This window comes from Mauremys reevesii, linkage group 1, assembly GCF_016161935.1.
Source record: "Mauremys reevesii isolate NIE-2019 linkage group 1, ASM1616193v1, whole genome shotgun sequence".
NCBI lineage: Eukaryota > Metazoa > Chordata > Testudines > Geoemydidae > Mauremys > Mauremys reevesii.
In genome coordinates this window covers 63,797,765-63,823,225 of record NC_052623.1, presented here as the reverse complement: position 1 = coordinate 63,823,225, position 25,461 = coordinate 63,797,765, and the positions used below count along the sequence as shown (strand labels likewise).

Below are 25,461 nucleotides of genomic sequence, written 5' to 3'. Positions count from 1 at the left end.
CGGGGCAGTTTTTAAGCCAGCAATCACTAAATAAAGATATTATGTAGCATCAATCTCCCTAACACTGCAGTCAGTGGGGTCTGTCAAAGCAGAATGGAGGTCAAGTGATGTGTTGGTTCTAGAAACAAACATTTCCTGCACAAGCCCAACTACTAACCTTTCTGTCCAGAAGAGGGAAAAAAAATCAAGATTTGAGCAGGAAATTCTGGAGTATGGATGGTTGGATGAAAGCTTGTTCCTACATCCTCTATTTGATTGAAAGACATGAAATTACATTAATGACCGACTACTTGTTCATGTAAGCAACCGCAATGTGTTACATGAAGATGTTATCTGATCACAAACAGGAGGAGACTGTCCATATGCTCTCTTAAGATGTGGGCCACAGTTAGGTTTGAGAACTGCAAGTATTTTCAGGGACTTGCTGTAGGTAAAAAATTCTCCCCTCAAAGCCGTTCTATAGCAGTCGAGTTATTACTCCAGCTCCAGGCTGAAATAGCCGGTACCAGTATTGGAGGAGGGAAGAGAAGGACTGGCTGTTGGATCCAGATAGTGAATGGTGAACAGCCAGAGTAGGTTGGCTAAATCCTGTCCCACCACATAAGCCTTTTTAAGTGGAGACACACGTGTTCACTAGGATTTTAGAGTGTTACCCCTAGTTAAGACTAGGCAGACTGTATTCCCTCCCCGCCCCACAAATTAGCAGGCAGAGTTACACACCATGGGGAATCATTTTAAATCTGCTACAACGGAGTCAGATTCTGCTACCTTTACCCATGTAAAATAGCCCCCCTTTTCTCATCAGACAGTAAGGTACTAAACGTGGCAGAATCTGCTCCCCAATGCTCTCCTTGTTAATTTCCTTATGTCTATCCCACTGCATATCCATCCCTCAGAAATTAATTAGGCCACAGACCGTTATTCCTCTCTTAGAAGAATCTCTAGCCTTTGCCACTGAGTAAGTTTCTGGGGAACATTAACTCATAGAACTGCTCCCTTTAATATCTGATTTCAGCTAGCTGCCTTCAGAGTGTCTGTCGCAGAAGCCCGATCCCTTCACCCTCCCAGTTACAGGTTAAAGGTTAGCAAGGGGGAATGGTTGATCACAGTGCAGTGTAAATTTGTCTGCATTTTCCACCAACAGCTGCAGATTTTGGCCTGGAAATACATTTCAATAGGCAGGAGAAAAACACTTGAGTGTAAATCCATTTAATTTGCTATTGTTTTCACCCATGTATTCAAAATTGTCCAGTTATTCTGTTCAGTGCTGAATGAGTGACAAATTGGAAGTTAGTGTGGTACAAGTGCTCCTCTCACCCACATACCCTCCTGCTGCAGTCTGCACCGTCTTGAGACCACAGACATTGTACGTCAATATGCTGTTTAAAAACAAAAACACTTAAATGATCATTTCTATTCTGAGCCATACCCTCAGGATGCTTTTCCCAATATGGTTAAACAAGTTTCAAAGCAGATAAACACATTCAAAATATTTATTTTGAAGTACACAGAGAATTACGGATTTTTAGCAGTACTATCAGCATGACTCTGTTTTATAGGCACTAATTCAAGTGATTTTTGTTAACATTTGTGTATATATTGACTTGTACTGGACAGAAGAGACTCTTACGCTTCAAGCATTGAGGTATTTTGCATGGTGTCTGATGTGATCATTAACAAACGTAGCGATGAAGAAGTAGCTGTGATCGTAGCCCTAGCAAAGAGAAAAACAGATTCAGCAATTCAAGGTACTTAATGATAAGGTGATGTATCTGTATTTTCGAGCGTTGTTAATGACGGCTCATTCAATGTCTGTCCGCTCATTTTAAGAAGGCAGTAAGGAGGTTGTTTCAGATTTATGCATGGCCTGTCCTAGCCCTAGGAGGCTACATAAACTGGCTGTGCCCTAGGCTGTCCTATCCCGATGAAGATGGGCACACTCCATAAAGACAGGGAGGGAAAGTAGTAAATACACCTGCTGTGCAGGCAGCAGCTATCTTGGAAGGACATGGCAGATAGGAGGGAGCCATTTCAAAAACCCTGAAGAATTTCAGGCTACTGCTACTCTGCGCCATAATGCTACAGGAAAGGGAAGGCTCTTTCTTTGCCCCCTGACTTATCCTGTCAGCCAAAACCAACAATGTACCACTTTGCTGATACACATCATATATAAACACCACTACATTGTTTAAATGTATAGAGATGATAAATCAGATAAGCACACGCTTTCTTCATGATGATTTTGTGATGGGTTACTACAATATTATATTAAAAACAGAGCAAGATACTTATCTTCAACAACAAAATGCATGTATTTTCTTCCTCATGAGCATATTGCCGATAGATTGGATAGCACTCTAAATACCCTATAATGTTTAAGCTAAAAATCAGCTCCCCCTGTAGTTGTCAAAGTAATTAAGTCACTGAGGTCTAGTGGATACACCACTGCACTGAGTCAAGAGAGCTGCTCTCTGTTCTCACCCCTGCCATTGACCTGCTGTGTGACCTTGGTCAAATCACTTTACCTTTGTGTACACTTTGCCTGTCTTGTCTATGTCAGGACTGGGCCTGTCTCTGGCTAGCTGCTTCACCTTTTAGGCACACAGAGTCAACCTAGTAATTATGGGATGGATGCATCAGACACCCCCACCCTGCTTCCCCCAAAAAAGGTACTTTTTGGTACTTGCCTGTTGCAATCTAAAGACTACAGGGATTTTCCGCTCTGTGCAGGCTGCAATAAAGTTGTCAGGCAGTAACTGCCCTGCTGAAAGGAACTGGTCATCTTTGCCTTGATCGATTAAGATGTCGAGATGGGAATCTGGATAAGACTTCACAAGATGGGTAGCATCATATGCCTGTAGAAATAAAATTAAACTAATTAAAAGTGTAACAACATTTTTGAGAATTTTCTTCGCCTAGTAACTATACTACCCAATTGGGTGAGAATTATTGTTTAGGATAGGACAGGGACATGGAATGCAACAAACTGGGGTCTAAGACAATGTTTACACTAAAAGGCTGTCCAAACTCTGGCATAAGCTCAAAGTTAGGGCTCTCAGGCCAAAACCTTAAATCTATCTCACTGACTCAAATCCTGTTCTATCAGTGTCAATGCCCATAGTATTTAATCACAATTAAAGAACTGAATGTTTTGCCAGCCTGCTCCTACAGAACTCAGACTTACCGATCTCTGACCAACACGTTTTTCCTCTTTTGCCTGCCACTATAAGAAGCAATTCCTTTGTGCACAGAGAATACAGGAATATACACTTTGGGTACGTCAACTCTGCAATCGAACGTAGCTCAGGCATACTGTGCCAGCTTAGTCTAAATGTACAGGAAACAATAGCAGTGGTGATGTGGTGGCATGGCCTTTAGCATGGGCAAGCAGTCAGCGTATAAGCCCTCCAGGTAGTCTAGCTACATATTCTGGTTGCTAGCCTGTCCTGAAGCCCATGCCACCACATCTACACTGCTATTGTTACCTGTGCTAGCTCAATTAAAGCTAGCCTACCCATGTTATGATCACACTTCTAACCTCGTTATCTCTAGCCTGCTTAACATCTGTTAGTCTATAAGGTGCCACAGGATTCTTTGCTGCTTCTTGTAGTGTGGACGTATCTTAAGGGGAGCCTTCAGAGCATTTCATCACCCTAAAAAGGGGATCAGATTTTCATCTGTTCAATGTTTCCAGGAAGCAGATGAAGAGCCAGAGCTTGCTCATATTTCTACCTATCTCACAATTTAAAATCTTCAAAAGTGAGGAGAGAATTTACTGTCCCTATGTGGTCAGAACAGCCTCCTGTTCAAGTATGTTTTTTGTAGAGTGCCAGCCAGCAACATGATGGTGGTGATCAGTATCCACACAAGTACTGTACGGTCGGAGTCAATGTTTGGTGATGGGATAACATGGTGTTATTCAAACAGAAGTCACCACTTCATGTTTTGCTTCCCTGCTACATAGTGCAGTCACAATCACTTTTACAGTTCATTAAATGACTGGACTCTCCAACACATACCTCCCATTTAGTTAGATCTGATCCTAGATATCCACCAAAGGCTTTCTTCCCCCAGGGACACTGAACTGGGTTGCAGATAGGAGCAAATGCTGATACAGACTGTTTAGAGAAACAAACATATGGATTAAGAAAAGTCATTTTGATAAGCAAGATGTGAGTGGAAAGCGTGTTCAAAAGCTGTTCCGCCTAGTTACAATTGTAGCACGTTGGGGAGCAAGTGCTCTATTCTCACCTTTACACAGCAGTCAATCTCAGTCTTGTGACATAATTAGAATTAAAAAAATAAAAAAGTATAAAGGAACAAACCCACAAATAAGTGCTCAAAGAGACCACAAAAGGGACAAGGTACAATTAGTTCACCTCCACACACAAAAGACACTAATGGCTCTCATCTAACAATAAAGAGCTAAATGATTTGCTAACCAAAAATGCAAGGGGTTACTTTAGATTTTGAAAGCTGTAAAATGGGGGCATTTATTGAAGATGCCAAGGAAGACAAAACAGCTTAAAAATGTTATGAATTGTAATGTGCATGTATTGGGAATTAACTCAATACAAACTTTCAGCCATTTTATAACAATCTTATGAAGATAAGAATATAAGAACTACCATACCAGCTCAGACAATGGTCCATCTAGCCTAGTATCCTGTCTTCGACAGTGGCCAATGCCAGATGTTTGACAGGGAATGAAGAGAACAGATAATCATCAAGTGATGCATTCCCAGCTTCTAGCAAACAGAGGCTTGGGACATTTCAGAGCATGGTTTTGCATCCCTGTCCATCCTGGCTTATAGCCATTGATGGACCTATCCATCCACCCATGAATTTATCTAGTTCTTTTTTGAACCTTACAGTTCTAAGGCTTTAAATTCCTCTGAAATTTCTCCTTAATCAGCTGTTGCAAAGAAATCTTTTTTCACAAGATCATACACTTTGTGAAATTTAATTTTTGTTGACAAAAGATAGAAATAATTTAGTATGAAAGATTAAAGTTATTTTTCTGAGCAGAGATTCCATATCTTCCTTAAATTGGCCCTTTGCCATGCTTTCAAAATTTTTGCTTAAGGCAGACTTTCTGGATCAGGGATGTGACATAACGATTCTCTTCCTCATTATTTGAATTTTTTAAAATTAAATGTAATTAAGGTTTTAATTATGTTTTATCCTTGTTTCAGTTAAGACTAAGAGGATGAACTGAGATGTATTATTTTGGTGATAGCTACAGTCAGTCAATCTGTTCAACTGTGAATTTTATACTAATTTATTCTCTTGAGTGACCTTCTTTGCCCACATGAATTATGGTCTCCTGCATGTGGTTCCGAATGTGGTCTTGTAGAGACAAGCTACTGAAGCTCTAACTGAGCAGACATGTCATGACTTTGCATAGCAACATGAAAGGTCACATGGGGGGAAAAAAAATCCTCTAAAGATGAATTTTTAAATTTCACATCTCGTACTTAGGCCTCCAACATCTTTGTCATCACACAGTCCATTAGAAATAACAGAGATAATGCAGCCCTGGGGTACTCCTGATTCTCAGTCCAATACTACCATCGACCCACATACAATTATATGCATCACTGGGCACACTAAATCTTCAAAAAAAAAAAATCAGAATCTATGGGGCTTAAGATCAATGGTGACAAAAGTTATGTGTGTGACAACTAAGATACGAGTGTTCAACACGGTAGTGATGACTGCCCTGTTATATAGAGCAGAAACAAGGCCATTAAAACAGCTGAGGACAGAAAACTAAGCAGTTTTCCATGTCAAAAGTAATAGTCTATTCTTAACATCTATTGGTTTGATTTTGCCACAAATGAGGAGATACTTGGATGATTCTGGCAAGTTGAAGTCCTGCCCACATGAAAACAAAGTGACTGCAATGATGGGGTCCTGTCCAATGGGCAGAAAATGGTACATTTCAATAGAAGATTTACAGAGCTGAGGTAAAAGGAAAGAGAACATGAGATCGCCCACAAATGAGATTAGAAGATGTGATTCTTGAAGGAGTTAAGAAGCCCAAATCCTCCCATACTGACTCATCATGAAGGAAGAAGACCTGCAAGAGACTATTCAAGATGGAAGTCCATTCTAGGTGATGCCACAGCTACACTACAGCCACGTAAAGGTGCTGCTGCTGCTTAACTACAATAGTCTGGATAGAATAGCAATAAGACTTTTTAATATTCTCCACTGGAGAGGATATTTAACTCAGTTTTTAACTTCTTGAATTCTGTAGTTGGTATTTCACCAATGCCAAATGCTAATGCATTTTACAGTAGCATTCAGTACTAGGCAGTGCTAGTACCAAGTACCTGTAGGCTATTAGTATTAAAATTAAAGTTATTTATAATCTTAAAGGTTGCAACAGAGTTTAACTTGAATTTGATTTTTAAATGTTTTTTCTCTAGAAGACTGTATAAAACTTAATATCTTACTCTGTATTTTCCAGGATTCTTCAAAGCAAGGATAAGAGCTCCATGACCTCCCATTGAGTGCCCAGAAATAGACATCCTTTCTAAGTCAGCTGGGAAATTGGCTTTTATTAATTTAGGCAGCTGAAAAAAATCAAGTGTGACAGAAAAAAAAGGAAGACTTTAATATATTTAGACTTTGGGAGTCACGCAACTTAATGTGATCTACTACTGTGTTTTAATCCAGATAAAATAATTGTGAGATTAAATGTACAAGTTAGTTTTCAGACTGTGACCTAAACTGTTAAATTAACCACAAATACAAAACAATCTCTACTACTGAATAACACTAAAGACAAAAGGACACATGTCAAACATCTGTAGACATTTTATGGTCTACAAGATGTTAATCAACTAGACATATTACAATACATTTATGTAAATATACATGTATAACAAGATTGAGGTTTCATTATAACCTTGTTCTCATTTTAACTAAACCCCTAAATATGTTCTCACAAAATGAGCAGAATGACAACTTGTTCTGGAGAGGCCTTTTGTATTTCATGTCCCTGTCAACATTAGTTTTTAATCTGGACCACTCATGCTGCAAATTAACAGACTTCTATGTATTGTTATTCATCATCTTAATAGATTTGCTCAAGCATTCTATTTTGAAAATGACGACATCTGACTGCTAATGAAAATGGTCCAACTTTGATATGCATGATAAGCAGCCATGTCACTACAATAGTCCAATTAAGAGGAGATCAGTCCCTCTAGTCAAGGCAAAACAATGAGATTGAATTTAACACATTTAGCAACATTAATTTCATTGGGGAAAAAAGTCACCTCATCCTTTATGTACGAGTACATTCTATAGTTGGTTTTCCATGGTTCCTCAGTGGCGTCTACATAAAAACCAGCACCTGTGCCGAAATCCCAGCTCTCATCTTCTCCTTCAATATTGCAGCCACCTATCATGGAAAAGTGATTCTGTGTTTATTGTCCCATCTTTATCGGATGTTTAATGTTAGGGTATTCTTTTTCATGATATAAGCCACACCCTTCTAGATGGACCTAGATAAATTTAACCTCTGTGCCTCAGTTTCCCAAAAAACTGTAGAATGAGGATGATGTTTAAGCAGTAATACAGTGTTTTGAGGGTTAATTCATTAATGTTTCAAAAATGCTTTGAGATTCACAAGTAGAAACTGCAAAGTGTTCTTAATTTTCACTTTTCTTCATCCCTTCAATTCCAAAATGTCTCTCTGATGTACGATCAGATATTAATTTAACTGAATCTTACTACACTATGAATTTCTTATCAAATAAATCAGGGACATGTTAGAAACAGAAAATCCAGCCTATTCTCCTGCCAATACAAGATACCCTATACTACCGTATGTATTTGATCGCTTTGTCCAGTCTAGTTTTGAATTATTCAAATTATATGTTCCATTTCTTCCCCTGGGAGTTTCCAGTCTAGTAAATCTCCCCATCAGGAACATCTTCTGTATATTCGTTCTGAATTCACCTTTTCTCTGTTTCATGTCAATAATAAATCAGAACCCCGTATAAAACCTAAGTCATTCCTCTTTTGAATAACCGTAGACATCCTTCTTCACCAAGGCTATACTGTCGGTACTTAATTTTTATATTTTTCCCTTAAATTCAATTGACTCGGCCATCTCTTATACCTCTTCAGTTTGCCCATAATTTGACAATAGAATCAAATGAAGTAAAAGTCTTAAATGAGCCAAACAGTATGATAGAATCTTTATGGATAGTAATTCCATGCTCTAGAAATAAGAGTATAGCAGTAGGGATACATTACCAACCACCTGACCTGGATGGTAATAGTGACTGTGAAGTGCTCAGGGAGATTAAAGAGGCTACTAAAATAAAACTCAATAATAATGCAGGATTTCAACTATCCCCATATTTACTGGGTACATGTCACCTCAGGACGGGATGCAGAGATTAAGTTTCTTGACACCTTAAATGACTGCTTCTTGGAGAAGCTAGTCCTGGAACAAGAGAAGAGGCAAATCTTCATTTAGTCCTAAGTGGAGCACAGGATCTGGTCCAAGAGGTGAATATAGCTGTACGACTTGGTAATAGTGACCATAATATAATTAAATTTAACTTCCCTGTGGCAGGGAAAACACCACAGCAGCCCAACACTCTAGCATTTAGTTTCAGAAAGGGGAACTACACAAAATGAGGAGGTACAGCACCAAAAGGGAAATCCCTGCAAGTTACACAGAAACTTTTTAAATACACCATCATAGAGGCTCACCTTAAACGTATGCCCCAAAATAAAAAACATAATAAGAAAATCAAAAAAGAGCCACCATGGCTAAACAACAAAGTAAAAGAAGCAGTGAGAGGCAAAAAGGCATCCTTTAAAAAGTGGAAGTTAAATCTTAGTGAGGAAAATAGAAAGGAGCATAAACTCTGGCAAATGAAATGTAAACACAGAATTAGGAAGGCCAAAAAAGAATCTGAAGAACAGCTAGCCAAAGACTCAAAAAGTAATAGCAAAAAAAAAAAAAAAGTAAGTATATCAGAAACAGGAAGCCTGCTAAACAACCAGTGGGGCCTCTGGATAATCGAGATGCTAAAGGAGGATGTGAGGGAGATTCCCAAACCTGAGCCATTCTTTTTAGGTGACAAATCTGAGGAACTGTCCCAGATTGAGGTGTCATTAGAGGAGGTTTTGGAACAAATTCATAAACTAAAGGGAGTCGTCAGAGTTACGACACCCAGCTTACATCGGAGGCCAGTTACAACGCTTTTCAACTGACTGCCCGTTTCGCCCCTAAGATGCTCGATTTGCATAAAGTTTGCTTGAAATCACTTCCTGGTTGCGTTGTACTGGCCTGGAACTGGAAAGGGACACTTCTGATTGGCTTTGAAGCAGCAGGGTAGCTTGCTGTCTGGTAGGGCTGCCGCTTGTTTTTGATTGGCTGAGTCTGGGACCAAGAGCCAAACAGAAAGCTTGAACAGTGATTGGCTGTGGCTCAGCATGTGTGCCATTCTCCCTGGCTTTTTGAGTCTGTGTTTAATTTAATTTAATAATTGGAGACATACCAATCTCCTAGAACTGGAAGGGACCTTGAAAGATCATCTAGTCCAGCCCCCTGCCTTCACTAGCAGGACCAATTTTTGCCCCAGATCCTTAAGTGGCCCTCTCAAGGATTGAACTCACAACCCTGGGTTTAGCAGGCCAATGCTCAAACCACTGAGCTATCCCTCCCCCCTCAGCATTCTGAGCAGCATGTGTGAGTTTATGTGTTTATTTGAATGCTGTTTACAAAATACAGTGTACAGTAAATACATTGATGTTCCAACATTAGTCATCTATAATTCGTTTAGCACAACATTCTAGATTATTGTGGTGAAAATAGTGTAACAAGATTTGGTTCAGGAACCAATTCCCCGTTCATACCATTGATTCCTATGGGAAAAGTGGTTTCGACTTATAATGCAATTCTGAGGAACGAATTATGTCGTTAAGTCTGAGGACTCTCTGTATACAGTAATAAGTCATCAGGACCAGATGATATTCGCCCAAAAGTTCTGAAGGAACTCAAATGTGAAACTGCAGAACTACTAACTGTAGTCTGTAACCTATCATTTAAATCAGCTTCTGTACCACATGACTGGAGGGTAGCTAATGTGATGCCAATTTTTAAAAAGGGCTCCAGAGGTGATCCCGGCAATTACAGGACAGTAAGCCTGACTTCAGTACCGGGCAAACTCGTTGAAACTATAGTAAAGAACAAACATGTCAGACACACAGATGAACATAATTTATTGGGGAAGAGTCAACATGGTTTTGTAAAGGGAAATCATGCCACACCAATCTACTAGAATTCTTTGAAAGGGTCAACAAGCATGTGGACAAACGGGATCCAGTGGATATAGTATACTTGGATTTTCAAAGCCTTTGACAAGGTCCCTCACCAAAGGCTCTTAAGCAAGTAAGCTGTCATGGGATAAGAGGGAAGGTTCTCTCATGGACTGGTAACTGGTTAAAAGATAGGAAACAAATGGTAGGAATAAATGGTCAGTTTTCAGAATGGAAAGAGGTCAATAGTGGTATCCTCCAGGGGTCTGTACTGGACCCAGTCCTATTCAACATTCATAAATGATCTGGAAAAAGGGGTAAACAGTGAGGTGGCAAAATTTGCAGACGATACAAAATTGCTCAAGGTAGTTAAGTCCCACGCAGACTGTGAAGAGCTAAAAAAAAGGATCTCTCAAAACTGGGTGATTGGGCAACAAAATGGCAGATGAAATTCAATGTGGATAGATGCAAAGTAATGCACATTGGAAAACATAATCCCAACTATACATATAAAATGATGGGGTCTAAATTGGCTGTTCACACTAAAGAAGGAGATCTTGGAGTCATTGTGGATAGTTCTCTGAAAACATCCACTCAATGTGCAGCTGCATTCAAAAAACGTGAACAGTATGTTAGGAATCATTAAGAAAGGGCTAGATAATAAGATAGAAAATATCATATTGCCTCTACATAAATCCATGGTACGCCCACATCTTGAATACTGTGTGTAGATATGGTCGCCCCATCTCAAAAAAGATATATTGGAATTGGAAAAGGTTCAGAAAAGGGCAACAAAAATGATTAGGGGTGTGGAACAGCTGCCATAAAAGGAGAGATTAATAAGACCAGGAAAAGAGATGACTAAGAGGGCATATAATAGGAGGTCTATCAAATCATGACTGGTGTGGAGAAAGTAAATAAGGAAGTGTTATTTATTCCTTCTCGTAACACAAGACCTAAGAGGTCACCAAATGAAATTAATAGGCAGCAGGTTTAAAACAAACAAAATGAAGTATTTTTTCCACACAATGCATAGCCAATCTGTGGAACTCCTTGCCAGAGAATGTTGTGAAGGCCAAGACTAAAACAGCGTTCAAGAAAGAGCTAGGTAAGTTCATGGAGGATAGGTCCATCAACGGCTATTAGCCAGGATGGATGAGGATGGTGTCCCTAGCCTCTGTTTGCCAGAAGCTGGGAATGGGCGACAGGGGATGGATCACTTGGTGATTACCTGCTCTGTTCATTCCCTCTGGGGCACCTGGCATTGGCCACTGTCGGATGACAGGATACTGGGTTAGATGAACCTTTGGTCTGACCCAGTATGGCCGTTCTTATGTTCTTAATAGCGGGTCCCAGAACTCTTCTTCTTAGCATATGAACAACATGCCTCCAGGTGGCATGTGACCAGGATTCATCATCGAATTTGGTCCGCTGAGAACTGAACATCGTATTTAAGGTGCCACTAGCACAGGGACCATTACTTTCTTCCTTGCTAACATGCCCCTGTTTACTAAAACCAGAATTACAAGGGACTTTTTTGCTGCCATATTAAATTGTAAACTCGTACCTAATTTGACACAGCTGTTAGAACAATTTATGAGTACACACCTTCTTGCTTATCACAGGCTGAGCCAGGGGCTTTTAAGAGGATCAAAGTTTAGCTCACTCCTGTGACACAGACTCTGCCAAAAACTGAGGGATTTCTGGAACTTGTAGCCCAGGAATCCTGGGAACTGTAGGCTGTAAATCAAGTATATTGGGTATAAAAGGGTTGGTTTCCTCTGTCTGAGACAGATGGTAGGACTTGCTGTGAATCTTTCTGTTAAGGAAGAAACTAGGGAAGGACAAGCATGATAATCTTGCTAAAGGAAAGGGCTTAAGGAAAAAACATGGAAAAGCAGCCTGGGAAGAAGCCTCAGTGGAGATGAACAAAGGACTGTTTGGGACATTCCATCAAGAGGGGCAAATGCCTGCAGTAAAGGGAAGAAATTTTCACTTATATCCTCATGAAGAGGCTTTAAAACCATGTTTTATGTTTTCCTGTTTACCATGAAAGAGAGTTTTTCATTCAGCTGGAGAGCTAAATCACCAAGAGGGGAAATTGAGGGACTGGACAAATCTGATGACAAAAAAGGTAAGCTGCACCTTCACACTACTATAACTTGATTCTCCCTCTCTTCTTGGCTCCTAAGTTTATTCAGCTGTTGCATTTTGTCCAAATCTTAGATAATGAGCTCTCTAGGGCAGAGACTGTCTTCATTATGTTTGTTTGTATAGTGCTTGGAAGAACAGCGCCCTGACTTCTAACTCCATTTCTTTGGGTATGTCTACACTACGGGATTATTCTGATTTTACATAAACCGGTTTTGTAAAACAGATTGCATAAAGTCGAGTGCACGCGGCCACACTAAGCACATTAATTCGGCGGTGTGCGTCCATGTACCGAGGCTAGCGTCGATTTCCGGAGCGTTGCACTGTGGGTAGCTATCCCGTAGCTATCCCATAGTTCCCGCAATCTCCAGTGCCCATTGGAATTCTGGGTTGAGATCCCAATGCAAAAACAAACAGTGTCGCGGGTGATTCTGGGTAAATGTCGTCACTCAATCCTTCCTCCGGGAAAGCAATGGCAGACCTTCTATGGGCCATCTTAATTATCACTTCAAACAGTTTTTTTTCCTCCTGCTGATGATAGCTCATCTCAATTGATTAGACTTTTCCTGTTGTTATGCATACTTCCACCTTGTCATGTTCTCTGTATGTATAAATATCTCCTGTCTGTGTGTTCCATTCTATGCATCCGAAGAAGTGAGCTGTAGCTCACGAAAGCTCATGCTAAAATAAATTTGTTAGTCTTTAAGGTGCCACAAGTACTCCTGTTCTTTTTGCGGATACAGACTAACACGGCTGCTACTCTGAAACAATGGCAGACAATCACTTCACGCCCTTTTTCCCTGGATTGCCCTGGCAGACGCCATAGCATGGCAATCATGGAGCCCGTTTTGCCTTTTGTTACTGTCACCATATGTGTACTGGATGCTGCTGACAGACACGGTACTGCACTGCTACACAGCAGCATTCATTTGCCTTTGCAAGATAGCAGAGATGGTTACCAGTCATATTGCACCGTCTGCCATTGTAAATTGGCGATGAGATGACGGTTATCAGTTGTTCTGTGCCATCTGCTGCTATCATGGGTGCTCCTGGCTGGCCTCGCTGAGGTCGGCCGGGGGTGCATAGGCAAAAATGGGAATGACTCCCTGGGTCATTCCCTTCCTATGTTTTGTCTAAAAATAGAGTCGGTCCAGCCTAGAATATGGGGCAAGTGTACTAGAGAACCAGAGAGCACGGCCGCTCCGTGTCAGAGCCCCAGAGATCCCGCAGAAATGATGAGCTGCATGCCATTCTAGGGGGTGCCCCTGCAACAACCCCACCCGTTGCTTCCCTCCTCCCCCAACCCTCCTGGGCTACCGTGGCAGTGTCCCCCCATTTGTGTGATGAAGTAATAAAGAATGCAGGAATAAGAAACACAGACTTTTAGTGAGATAAAATGAGGGGGAGGCAACCTCCAGTTGCTATGATAGTCCAGGCAGTACAGAATCTTTTCTTTAGACATGAAAGGGCGGGGGGCTCATGGAGCTCAGCCCCCAGTTGCTATGATGAGGACGGTTACCAAGCCTTCTGTACCGTCTGCCGGGAATGACCAGGAGTCATTCCTATTTTTACCCAGGCGCCCCCGGCCGACCTCACCGAGGCCAGCCAGGAGCACTCACGGGCTGATGACGACGATGGATAGCAGTCATATTGTACCGTCTGCCACTGGGAAGGGGATGCTGGTGTTCAGCGCTGCAGCACCCCGTCTACCAGCAGTATGCAGTAGACATAGGGTGACATTCAAAAAAGGCAAGAAACGATTTTTTTCCCTTTTCTTTCAGGGGAGGGGGAGTGGGAAGGGTGTAAATTGATGACATACACCCTGAAACACCCGGGAAAATGTTTTTGACCTTTCAGGCATTTGAAGCTCAGCCAAGAATGCAAATGCTTTTCGGAGACTGCAGGGAGTGTGGGATAGCTGGAGTCCTCAGTATCCCCTCCCTCCCTCCATGAGCGTCCATTTGATTCTTTGGCTTTCCATTACGCTTGTCACACAGCACTGTGCTGAGTCCCTGCTGTGGCTTCTGTCTATCATAGCCTGGAGATTTTTTCAAATGCTTTGGCATTTCGTCTTCTGGAACGGAGCTCTGATACAACAGATTTGTCTCCCCATACAGCGATCAGATCCAGTATTTCCCGTACGGTCCATGCTGGAGCTCTTTTTGGATTTGGGACTGCATCGCCACCCGTGCTGATCAAAGCTCCACGCTGGGCAAACAGGAAATGAAATTCAAAAGTTCACAGGGCTTTTCCTGTCTACCTGGCCAGTGCATCCGAGTTCAGATTGCTTTCCAGAGCGGTCACAATGGTGCACTGTGGGATACCGCCCAGAGGCCAATACCGTCGATTTGCGGCCACACTAACCCTAATCCGACATGGCAATACCGATTTCAGCGCTACTCCTCTCGTCGGGGAGGAGTACAGAAATCGGTTTTAAGAGCCCTTTATATCGATATAAAGGGCCTCATTGTGTGGACGGGTGCAGGGTTAAATCGGTTTAACGCTGCTAAATTCGGTTTAAACGCGTAGTGTAGACCAGGCCTAATACTGCTAAGTCTCTTTGCTTCCCAAATGTTTTGTTTCCAGGAGAGTTTCTACTGGGCGTGCACTTACAGACACCTGCACATGCAAACACCACTCTGAATATTTTCTGCATGCTATGTTCGGACCACTTACTTTAATATGTGATTACATTTAGTCTGCTGCAAACTCAATGTTCCAGATAACTTAAAGATGTTAGAGATTTGGGCCCTGTGAACAGAGAACTGAGGCTGTCTGGAACACAATTGACATCAGAGATGCACTAGAAAAATCCATTAACACAGCAAAGCTTGCAGTCATCTGCTTTGATTTATTCCAGTTATGGCAAATTACAAAGGCAGGAGACAGGCCAAGAGGTTAGTGCAAAAGAGAAGGTATGATCCTATCAATGAACAGGCATGCAAAGAGCAAATGGCCAGAAGTAGCACAAAAGCAAGTCCAAGCACCCAAGGGCAGTTACAGCCCCAAACCCTTAATCTGATGTTATTTGAATGACATAATGAAGATTTGGCCATCCCTACTCCGCAGTACATAACAGCTATGAATGCATGTTACAACAATGCTTGCTTCAATATACTTTCTGCATATGAATTAAAAATGCTCTAAACACAGGAAGACCTAGGATAAAATATGGAAGAATATATGTTGCTCCCCTAGCAGTTCAGCAAAATATTTTGCAGTATTTTTTCTTAGTACAAAAAAGAGATTAAAGTATAGAACTTCCAGAAAGTTGAAATTCTGTCCTTAAGTCATTGTTGCGATCAAGGGCTCTCAAATATTCAATGATCTTACATTCCATGTCCAAGGAACTGGAATACCTAGCCATAACAAATAATTTGTGGAAGGAACTTGTTAGGAAGTTGTTTTGGGGGAATTAAATCAAGTATTTTTGTTGAGATTCGATGCCATCAAATGCTGGAAAATATCAGAAATGCTATACATATCGGAGGAGCCTAAGTATCACTGTAGCAGAAAATACCAAGAGCATTCAGAAAGCTGTAGTGTAATTTACAGAACTCTCCAGAGAACTATGACAAACGTGGGTACAGAATTTCCCCTTTTCAGGTTCCCCAATTTCTATACTAATCAATGCCTTATACAGGGAACATTACACCAGCCAAGGAACCCTACCAGAGCCAGACTTCTGCATTGGGGAAGAGATGTGTGTGCTTTTTTTAAACTGTTTTAGCTTTATAACTACTGAGTACAGGCTCTGAAAAACCATGCAACACAGTAAAAACAAAACACTAGCTCCATGTTCCAACAGGGTTCCAGGGATGATGTAAGGTACCAGCACAGTATATACCAGTGATACTCAGATCTCTGTGATTCAGGAGCCAAATTAGCAATCAACACTACCCAAAAGAGCCACAGTACTGTGAATTCATTGTTTTATTTACTATTTATATTATATATATAAATTCTCACAGCAAAATGACTATTATTTTATCAACTACAATTGGTTAATACAGGGGTTGGCAACCTTTCAGAAGTGGCGTGCCGAGTCTTCATTTATTCACTCTAATTTAAGGTTTCACATGACAGTAATACATTTTAACATTTTTAGAAGGTCCCTTTCTGTAAGTCTATAATATATAACTAAATGATTGTTGTATGTAAAGTAAATAAGTTTTTTAAAATGTTTAAGAAGCTTCATTTAAAATTAAATTAAAACGCAGAGGCCCTGGACCCGTGGCCAGGACCCGGGTAGTGTGAGTGCCACTGAAAATCAGCTCGCGTGCCGCCTTTGGCACATGTGCCATAGGTTGCCTACACCTGGGTTAATATCATAGTAAAAACATCCTGCTTGGTTAAATAACTTAGATTAGTTAATAATTAAATCACACAGTGTTTTAATATCATGTGCTGCAAAGAGACGCAGGAGACACATTAGAGAGCCACTTGCAGCTCTCGAGCCTCTGTCTGAGTATCAGTGATATACACCAAGGTGACACGGAGTATAAGCCAGGGACTTTGGAGAACGAGAAAAAAAATGGAGGGGAACGAGAGTTTTGCATTGCCCATGTGTCACCTGAAATGCCCCATTATCTTAATATTAGGGCATTTGTATTAAAATGGCTTTAATAGTGGAGTTCTAAAGTTACAATTCATTTAGTATATATTAAATAAATAATCCAGCAGATTGGTATAAACTATAGAACCTACAGATATGGAACATTCCAAATTCAGATACAATTACACCAATACATTTAGTAGTAATGTGAATCATTCTATTCTTTGGGGATAAACAGCAGAAAACGTTTACATGCTGAAGGCTCATCATGAAACCTGAAGACACTTACGTGGGCTGGTATCTGGTGCAACTACAATGAGGCCATGTTCAGCTGCAGCTTGATGAAAACCAGATTTGGTAATAAAGTTCTGTTCTGTGCAAGTTAATCCTAGAGATAAAAATACGACTGGTTATATACTACTCACAGCATTCCAGCTTCCAACATATACTAGAGAAGTTTAAAAATAAATGGGATTCATGCCTTAAGAATGAATGTAATTGCTAACAGTCCATAGAAACAGACTCAGTTACATTTTCACATTTCCACAGAAAAAAAGATTTGATCGTACTGACTTTTTCATTTCCCACTTGTATCAACCACCATTCCTTTTAAAGGTCTTTGGGATTCTGTCCATGATTAGGTATTGACCATAATTAGGTCACTGAATGTTTCATCCAGAGAGCCACACAAGTGCTTGTTCATTTACTATAAGCAGAGTTCTCAAATACTGCATACAATATCATTTGAGAAGATATTAAGTGACAAATAAAGTCCTATATTTCATTAGCTAGCAATTATAATAAGCATGGTGTATCCCTATACCTCAGGATCCATAGCAATCTGTGCTTATGACAGAGCAGGGTTTGAGACTGAAGTCGAATTACAAGTCTATGATAACTTAGACCAGTATTTTAAGGATTCTTCATAGTACCACGTAGGAAGAGTTACAGATTGTAGTTTTAACCTTCACCTGTGGTGAGTTTTAGATAGCTTCAACTAACTGACTTATTAGCAAAGGCGGCTTGCTTGTAATTAGTTATTTCACTGTAAGTGCTGTATAAGAGTTGTGGTACCTCCTCAGACAATTTCTTCTAACCTACAAACAGCTCCAATATTAGATGTTAACATTCTTATGCAATCTGTCATCATTCTACACACACAACACTCAATTATAATGGAAGTCAACTACAGGTTAGGGCTTAGAATCACACCTCTATTGGCCTATTCTACCCTTGTACTTCCACTAGCTTTAATGTAACTGTAACTGCCTCTAAGTTTAGTGACTTATGCTTGTACACTGAATTGAGACATTGACTAATTTTGCCAACCACCAATAATATAAATTTGCTATTTTTTGATAGTTCATACAAAATATTAACATTTAAAGAAGGTAATTGGGGAAAAATATCAGAAGTAACACAAGTAAGCTTTACCATAGCTACATATATTAGACTACTGGTAAAATTACAATAGGCTGCAAAACATTGCTTTCAACAACTACTGCTTAAATTGGTAGAGCATATTTTAGGACAAGGTTTTCAGTGTGGTTTTGTTTTTTAACTAAATTGTTCTATATCTTATATATACACAATGTACCTCTGGCAAAATCCATATTTCAAACTTGGTCTGATTTGTTAATGCAATCGAACTGGTAGTCCCTGTTGAAATTTGTTTTAGAACTGTAATGTCATTCTTCCACTGTTACACCACGCATTAAGATTAACATTTTACAGTATATCCAGTCCCTGAGATCTAAATAGCAGCATATCCTAAAGCATGGATACAGGATGAAACAATTTTCATATAGCAAATTTACTTAAATAGGACAGTTTTCCTCATTGTGGATTCCACCCTACTTGTTTAGTTCTGATCATTTTTTCTTCCAGAAACAGGTCCAGAGAGGAAAATACCTATTGAGTGTGCAAACACCAGCTTATCACAAGCTCTTTAGGCACTGCTTTTTATTAGTTACACAGAATATCCTAAGTCTATTTGAAGATTTAGTCAATGTGAACTAAAGGCCCACCAACAATATATAGGTTCTAGATTTTTTTTTGCATGTGCAGGGCCAGATCCTTCAAGTTTCTCTGTACTGCTCCAGCAGCACAGGAAAAAAAAAAAAAAAAAGCCATACATCTGGCAGCCTGCACCCCCCAAGGCTGGCTGATTCATATGCGAGCACAATACCACATTGCAGGGGAGTGTTTAAACCCAAACAAACGCAGTCTTCAGCGTAGGGTTGCCAGGAGTCCAGTTTTCGACCGGAATGCCCAGTTGAAAAGGGACCCTGGCAGCTCCGGCCACTGACCAGGACATTAGAAGTGTGGTCAGCGGCGCAATGGGACTAAGGCAGGCTCCCTGCCTGCCCTGACTCTGCACAGCTCCCAGAAGCCACCGGCATTTCCCTGCGGCCCCTAGGTGCAGGGGTGATCAGGGAAACTCTGCACGCTGTCCCAACTCCCAGAGCCGGCTCCACAGCTCCCATTGGCCGGGAACCATGGCCAATGAGAGCTGTGGGGGCAACGCCTGCAGGCATGGGAAGCGCGCACCATGCAGAACTGCCTGGCCGCGCCTCCACCCAGAGGCCGGACATGCCGGCTGCTTCTGGGAGCAGCACGGAGCCAGGCCACTTGCCTTAGCCTTGCTGCACCGGCGACTGGGAGCTGCCTGAGGTAAGTGCCGCCCAGCCAGAGCCCACACCCCACACCACCTCCTCCACCCCAATCCCCTCCCCCACCTTAACTCCCTCCAAGAGCCCATACCTAGCACTCCCAGCCCTGAGCCCTATCCCGGAGGCCGAACCCCACTCCCTCCCAGAGTCTGCACCCTTCACCCTTTCCTACACTCCAAACCCCTCAGCCCCAGCCTGGAGCCCCCTCCTGTACCCCAAACCCCTCATCCCCGGCGCCACCCTAAAGCCCACGCCCCCAGCTGGAGCCCAAACCCCCTCCCGCACTCCAACCTCCTGCTCCAGCCCAGTGAAAGTGAGTGAGGGAAAGGGGCTGGAGTGGGGGAGGAGTGGCCTCAAAGAAGGGCCAGGGCAGGGGGCACAGCCTTGGGGATGGGGCAGGGCAAGGGTTCGGTTTTGTGCAATTAGAAAGTTGGCAACTCTACTTTAATGGAATCAATGTATCTCCTTTTTTACATACTGTACATTTTGGGTCTTAAATTAACCTAATAGTATCTTTTAAAAATACCGAAGTTCACATTACTCACCTGAGAGCCAGTACAGCACAGGACACTTTCCAGTTTCTGCTTTTGGTGGCAAATAGATTCCAAACCTCATTTTGCATTTTAATTCTATACTGTAGCAACAAAATACATTTGATTAACAGTATCTAACAGACAAGCCCAGGACAATCATTTAAAAAAAACAAAACAAACCACCCATTATCTAGAGCAGGGATCGGCAACCTTTGGCACGCAGTCCACCAGGGTAAGCGCCCTGGTGGGCCGAGCTGGTTTCTTTACCTGCCGCGTCTGCAGGTTCGCTGTTCCAGGCCAATGGGGGTGGCGGGAAGCAGCGGCCAGAACATCCCTCATCCTGTGCAGGTAAACCCTAGCGGGCCACGGGCCAAAGGTTGCCAATCCCTGATCTAGAGTTTATCTATGCATTTCTAGAATACTAATCAGAATATCTAAACCTAGCCATTATTGATTCAATGGATAATAGTATTTTAAGAGTGCAAGTGAAATAAGTATGAAGTGAATAACAATATAAAATAAGCCACAACAGTAGCCTATTGAGTAACACTGACTGCATTTCTACTATGTTTTAAATACATTTTAAAAAGAAAGAAAAATAAACCAAATCCTTACAGTCTGGCTGGTAGGGAATATTTTTAAAATTAGCATTGGAATTCAAGACCTAACAATGTACAGCCTAACTCTTGTCTGTTAAATTGGAGAGCGATATTTTAAGAACATATACAGATAGCTCACATAATTTACAGTGCAGTACATATAGAAGCAAAAGTCAAGTTGTTTCAGTCTCCCAGACTGATACACTAATCAATTGCCCAATTTTTATTCAGTGTTAAAATTGCCAGTAGAAAGCATGTTTTCTTCAGAAGCTACTTTCTTTAGATGCAAGATCTTCCAGCAGCAGTATTATATAAAGGAATATATATCTAATTCAAAAGATGGACAAGCACCTAATTAATATTGTAATATGTTTGAATTATACTCTATTTCATGCCACAAGCAAACAGGCTGAAAAGACTTACGTAAGCAACTGGAGTTTGACCTTTATCTAAAAGAGTCTCTCCCCTTCACAGCAAAGAATTGCTGATTCATTGGTAATGGGTGTCTTTTAGAGACCAGAAATGAAAACTAGATACTCATATATAGTTGTATAGGTAATTCCCCCTCACTAAAAGATTGTTTCTACTTCTATTTTAGTTTGTTTGATGCATCTGGTCATGTGAATAAAACACTTACTGCTTCATTCACACGGAGTTAATATATATTAATATCTCCATATTGCAAATATAGCAGCCCAAGGTGATGAGACCAATTCTCAGGACATAGTAAATTTACTATTAATGTTTTCCCTCTGCAGAACTTAGTAATAAGTGTTTAAAAATGTAGAATAAAGCAACTAGTAAGCTGAAGACAATACAAAAATGAAGCTTCTAAAACTATTAGTATCAGAGAAATGCATATTTTGTCTTTTTCTTTTGACTATGGAAATATTGGAAGTAATATGATACTGCCATTGCTCTCCATGTGCTAAAATTTTAGGTTGCCTTTGTAATGTTTACCTGTCATGTTCAAACACCTTCTGGAAACCCTCAAAGCATTTGTTGCTGGAAATCTGTTTCAGTGCCATAATCTCAGCTGTTAAAACAAAACAAACACCATCAATTTGTATCTCCAGCCAATAGTTATTTTTAAAAATAGAAAACAAACAACAACAACTTTGAATGGCCACTTTTTTCAGGTTTCAGAGTGGTAGCCGTGTTAGTCTGTAACAGCAAAAAGAACGAGGTGTACTTGTGGCACCTCAGAGACTAAGGGTATGCCTACACTACCAGATTAGTTCGATTTAACTTAATTCGAATTTCTGGAATCGACCTTACAAAGTCGAATTTGCGTGTCCACACTAAGGACACTAATTCGACTTTGTGAGTCCACACTAACGGGGCAAGCGTCGACATTGGAAGCGGTGCACTGTGGGAAGCTATCCCACAGTTCCCGCAGTCCCCGCTGCCCATTTGAATTCTGGGATTTCCCCACAATGCATGCTGGGGGGAAAAATGTGTCGAGGGTGGTCTTGGGTAACTGTCATCATTCAACGTGCTTTCGGATGTCTCAAGGGGAGATGGAGGAGCTTACTGACTCGCTCGGATCTCAGCGAAACCAGTAACCCCATTGTTATTGCAGCTTGCTGTGTGCTCCACAATCTCTGTGAGAGCAAGGGGGAGACCTTTATGGCGGGATGGGAGGTTGAGGCAAATCGCCTGGCTGCTGATTACGCTCAGCCAGACAGCCGTGCAATTAGAAGAGCCCAGCGGGAAGCGCTGTGCATCCGGGAGGCTTTGAAAGCTAGGTTCCTCAGGGAGCAGGGTAACCTGTGACTGTTCAGTTTCTTTACAGAGAAGCTGAACCTGCCCCTGCTTCAGTTACTGTTGACTTTCTTCTGCGGTGACATACCCCGTTCACCACGTTTCCCCCCTTCCAACACACATTTAAAAATAAAGTTAATGGAACATTGTTAATTAACAACGTTTTCTTTATTAATGAATTCGCGTTAAAGGGTTGAAACAGGGACGCAGACTGTGGTGGGTAGGGTGTGCAGTGATGTTAACACAGCTTCTACACTCGAGGAATGATAGGCTCCTGCTCCTGCTCCTAGAGCGGTCTGCAGTGCTGGACTGGTTGTTTCAACTGAGCCTGTCATCCCTCCTTTTCGGGACTCCGTGTGCGGGGGCTATGTGACCTTGTGGCAGGGGAGGATGGTTACAGATTCCCCTGCTGCGTGGCTCTGTGGTCTGGGACAAGGACCGCTGCATAAGTTCTGTAACCGCCCTCCCATGCCACAAAGTCACGTACCCCCCACCCACACAGAACATGGAAAACACCTCCCAGACCGACCAGGGTGCCTACTGACTGCACTGTGTGTGTGACCTGCTGTTGATCCTGCCCCCGTGTCTGTACCCTGGTAAAGGTGACTGTCCTATGCAATTAACAACCCCCTTCCCCCCCCGCTTCACAGACAGTCTTCTGTAGAAAAACTTGACGGAAATAGTAATTAACAGCAAACTACTTTTAATAATCAACTACACAGTTAGGGGATGAAACTGGGATTGGGGCAGGGGAAGGGAAGGACTTCTCAACATTTAGGGAATGAGAGCCTTCTTGTATTTGTGCACTCTGCAGGGGTGCAGTGACAGTTTTCACGGCCCCTGTCGCCCCTCCTTCTTGTTACTTTGGGTGAGGGGGGTTTGGGACTTTGTGGCGGGGGAGGGCAGTTGCAGATACAGTGCAGGGGGGCTCTCTCCTCCTGCCTGCGGTCCTGCAGAACATCCACAAGGCGCCGGAGCGTGTCAAATTTTCCCTGGGCATTTCCTGTGTGGCTGGTCAGAACATCCAAGCTCGGACTGCTGTCCAGAGCGTCAACAGAGTGGTGCACTGTGGGATAGCTCCCGGAGCTACTAAGGTCGATTTCCGTCCACACATAGCCATGTCGAATTTAGCGCTACTCCCCTCGTCGGGGAGGAGTACAGAATTCGAACTAAAGAGCCCTCTAGGTCGAACTAATTAGCTTCCTGGTGTGGACGGGTGCACGGTTAAGTCGAATTAACGCTGCTAAATTCAATATAAACTCCTAGTGTAGACCAGGCCTAACAAATGTATTTGAGCATAAGCTTTTGTGGGCTAAAACCCACTTCATCGGATGCATCCAGTGGAAAATACAGTAGGAAGAGATAGATACACAGAGAACATGAGAAAATGGGTGTTGCCATACCAACTATAACAAGAGTAATCAATTAGGGTATGTCTACACTACGGGATTATTCCGATTTTACATAAACCAGTTTTTTAAAACAGAGTCTATAAAGTCGAGTGCACGCGGCGACACTAAGCACATTAATTTGGCGGTGTGCGTCCATGTACCGAGGCTAGCGTCGATTTCCAGAGCGTTGCATTGTGGGTAGCTATCCCATAGTTCCCGCAGTCTCCCCCGCCCATTGGAATTCTGGGTTGAGATCACAATGCATGATGGAGCAAAAACAGTGTCGCGGGTGATTCTGGGTAAATGTCGTCACTCAATCCTTCCTCCGTGAAAGCAACGGCAGACAATCATTTCGCGCCCTTTTTCTCTGGATTGCCCTGGCAGACGCCATAGCATGGTAACCATGAAGCCCATTTAGCCTTTTTTCACTGTCACCGTATGTGTACTGGATGCTGCTGACAGACGCGGTACTGCAGTGCTACACAGCAGCATTCGTTTGCCTTTGCAAGGTAGCAGAGACAGTTACCAGCCCTATTGCACCGTCTGCTGCTTTGGAAATTGGCAATGACGGTTACCAGTCATATTGTACCGGCTACTGCTGTCATGGGTGCTCCTGGCTGGCCTCGCTGAGGTCGGCCGGGGGCGCATGGACAAAAATGGGAATGACTTCCCAGGTCATTCTCTTCTTTATGTTTTGTCTAAAAATAGAGTCAGTTTTGCCTAGAATATGGGGCAAGTCTACTAGAGAACCAGAGAGCACAGCCACTCCAGGTCAGAGCCCCAGATATCCTGCAGAAATGATGAGCTGCATGCCATTCTAGGGGGTGCCCCTGCAACAACCCCACCCGTTGCTTCCCTCCTCCCACACCCCTCCTGGGCTACCGTGGCAGTTATCCCCCCATTTGTTTGATGAAGTAATAAAGAATGCAGGAATAAGAAACACTGACCTTTTAGTGAGATAAAAATGAGGGGGAGGCAGCCTCCAGCTGCTATGATATTCCAGGCAGGACATCTCCATTACTCATTAAGGGGGTGGGGGGAGAGGAGCTCAGCCTCCAGCTGCTATGATGAGGACGGTTACCATCCCTATTGCACCATCTTCCAAGACTGAATCTCCAGGACACAAAGCTTAAAGAAGGGTATGACCGGGAGTCATTCCCATTTTTGCCCAGGCGCCCCCGGCCGACCTCACCGAGGCCAGCCAGGAGCACTCATAGGATGATGACGAGGACGGCTATCAGTCATTTTATACCGTACCATCTGCAACCAGGGAGGAGACAGGAGAGGATGCTGCTGTTTAGCGCTGCAGCACCCCGTCTACCAGCAGCATCCAGTAGACATATGGTGACACTGAAAAGAGGCGCGAAACGATTTTCTTCCCTTTTCTTTGAAGGGGGGGGGGTAAATTGACGACATATTCCCTGAACCACTGGCAACAATGTTTTTGACCCTTCAGGCATTGGGAGCTCAGCCAAGAATGCAAATGCTTTTCGGAGACTGCAG

At 42.2% G+C, this 25,461-nt stretch overlaps 1 protein-coding gene across 3 annotated transcripts in view; it reads right to left on the bottom strand.

Annotated features, from left to right (window-relative positions):
- Positions 1-1,475: 1,475 nt before the first annotated feature.
- Positions 1,476-25,461, bottom strand: part of ESD (esterase D) — a 31,314-nt gene continuing 7,328 nt past the window's right edge. For all 3 annotated transcript variants that reach the window (XM_039524194.1, XM_039524211.1, XM_039524204.1), the window contains 8 exons: positions 21,764-21,839; positions 20,217-20,305; positions 17,289-17,387; positions 7,290-7,414; positions 6,462-6,581; positions 4,020-4,118; positions 2,688-2,855; positions 1,476-1,714 (listed from right to left, as the gene is read on the bottom strand). In XM_039524194.1, the coding sequence (XP_039380128.1) occupies positions 1,634-1,714; positions 2,688-2,855; positions 4,020-4,118; positions 6,462-6,581; positions 7,290-7,414; positions 17,289-17,387; positions 20,217-20,305; positions 21,764-21,839 (857 nt within the window). In that variant the 3' untranslated portion in view covers positions 1,476-1,633. The remainder of the gene's footprint in view (positions 1,715-2,687; positions 2,856-4,019; positions 4,119-6,461; positions 6,582-7,289; positions 7,415-17,288; positions 17,388-20,216; positions 20,306-21,763; positions 21,840-25,461) is intronic.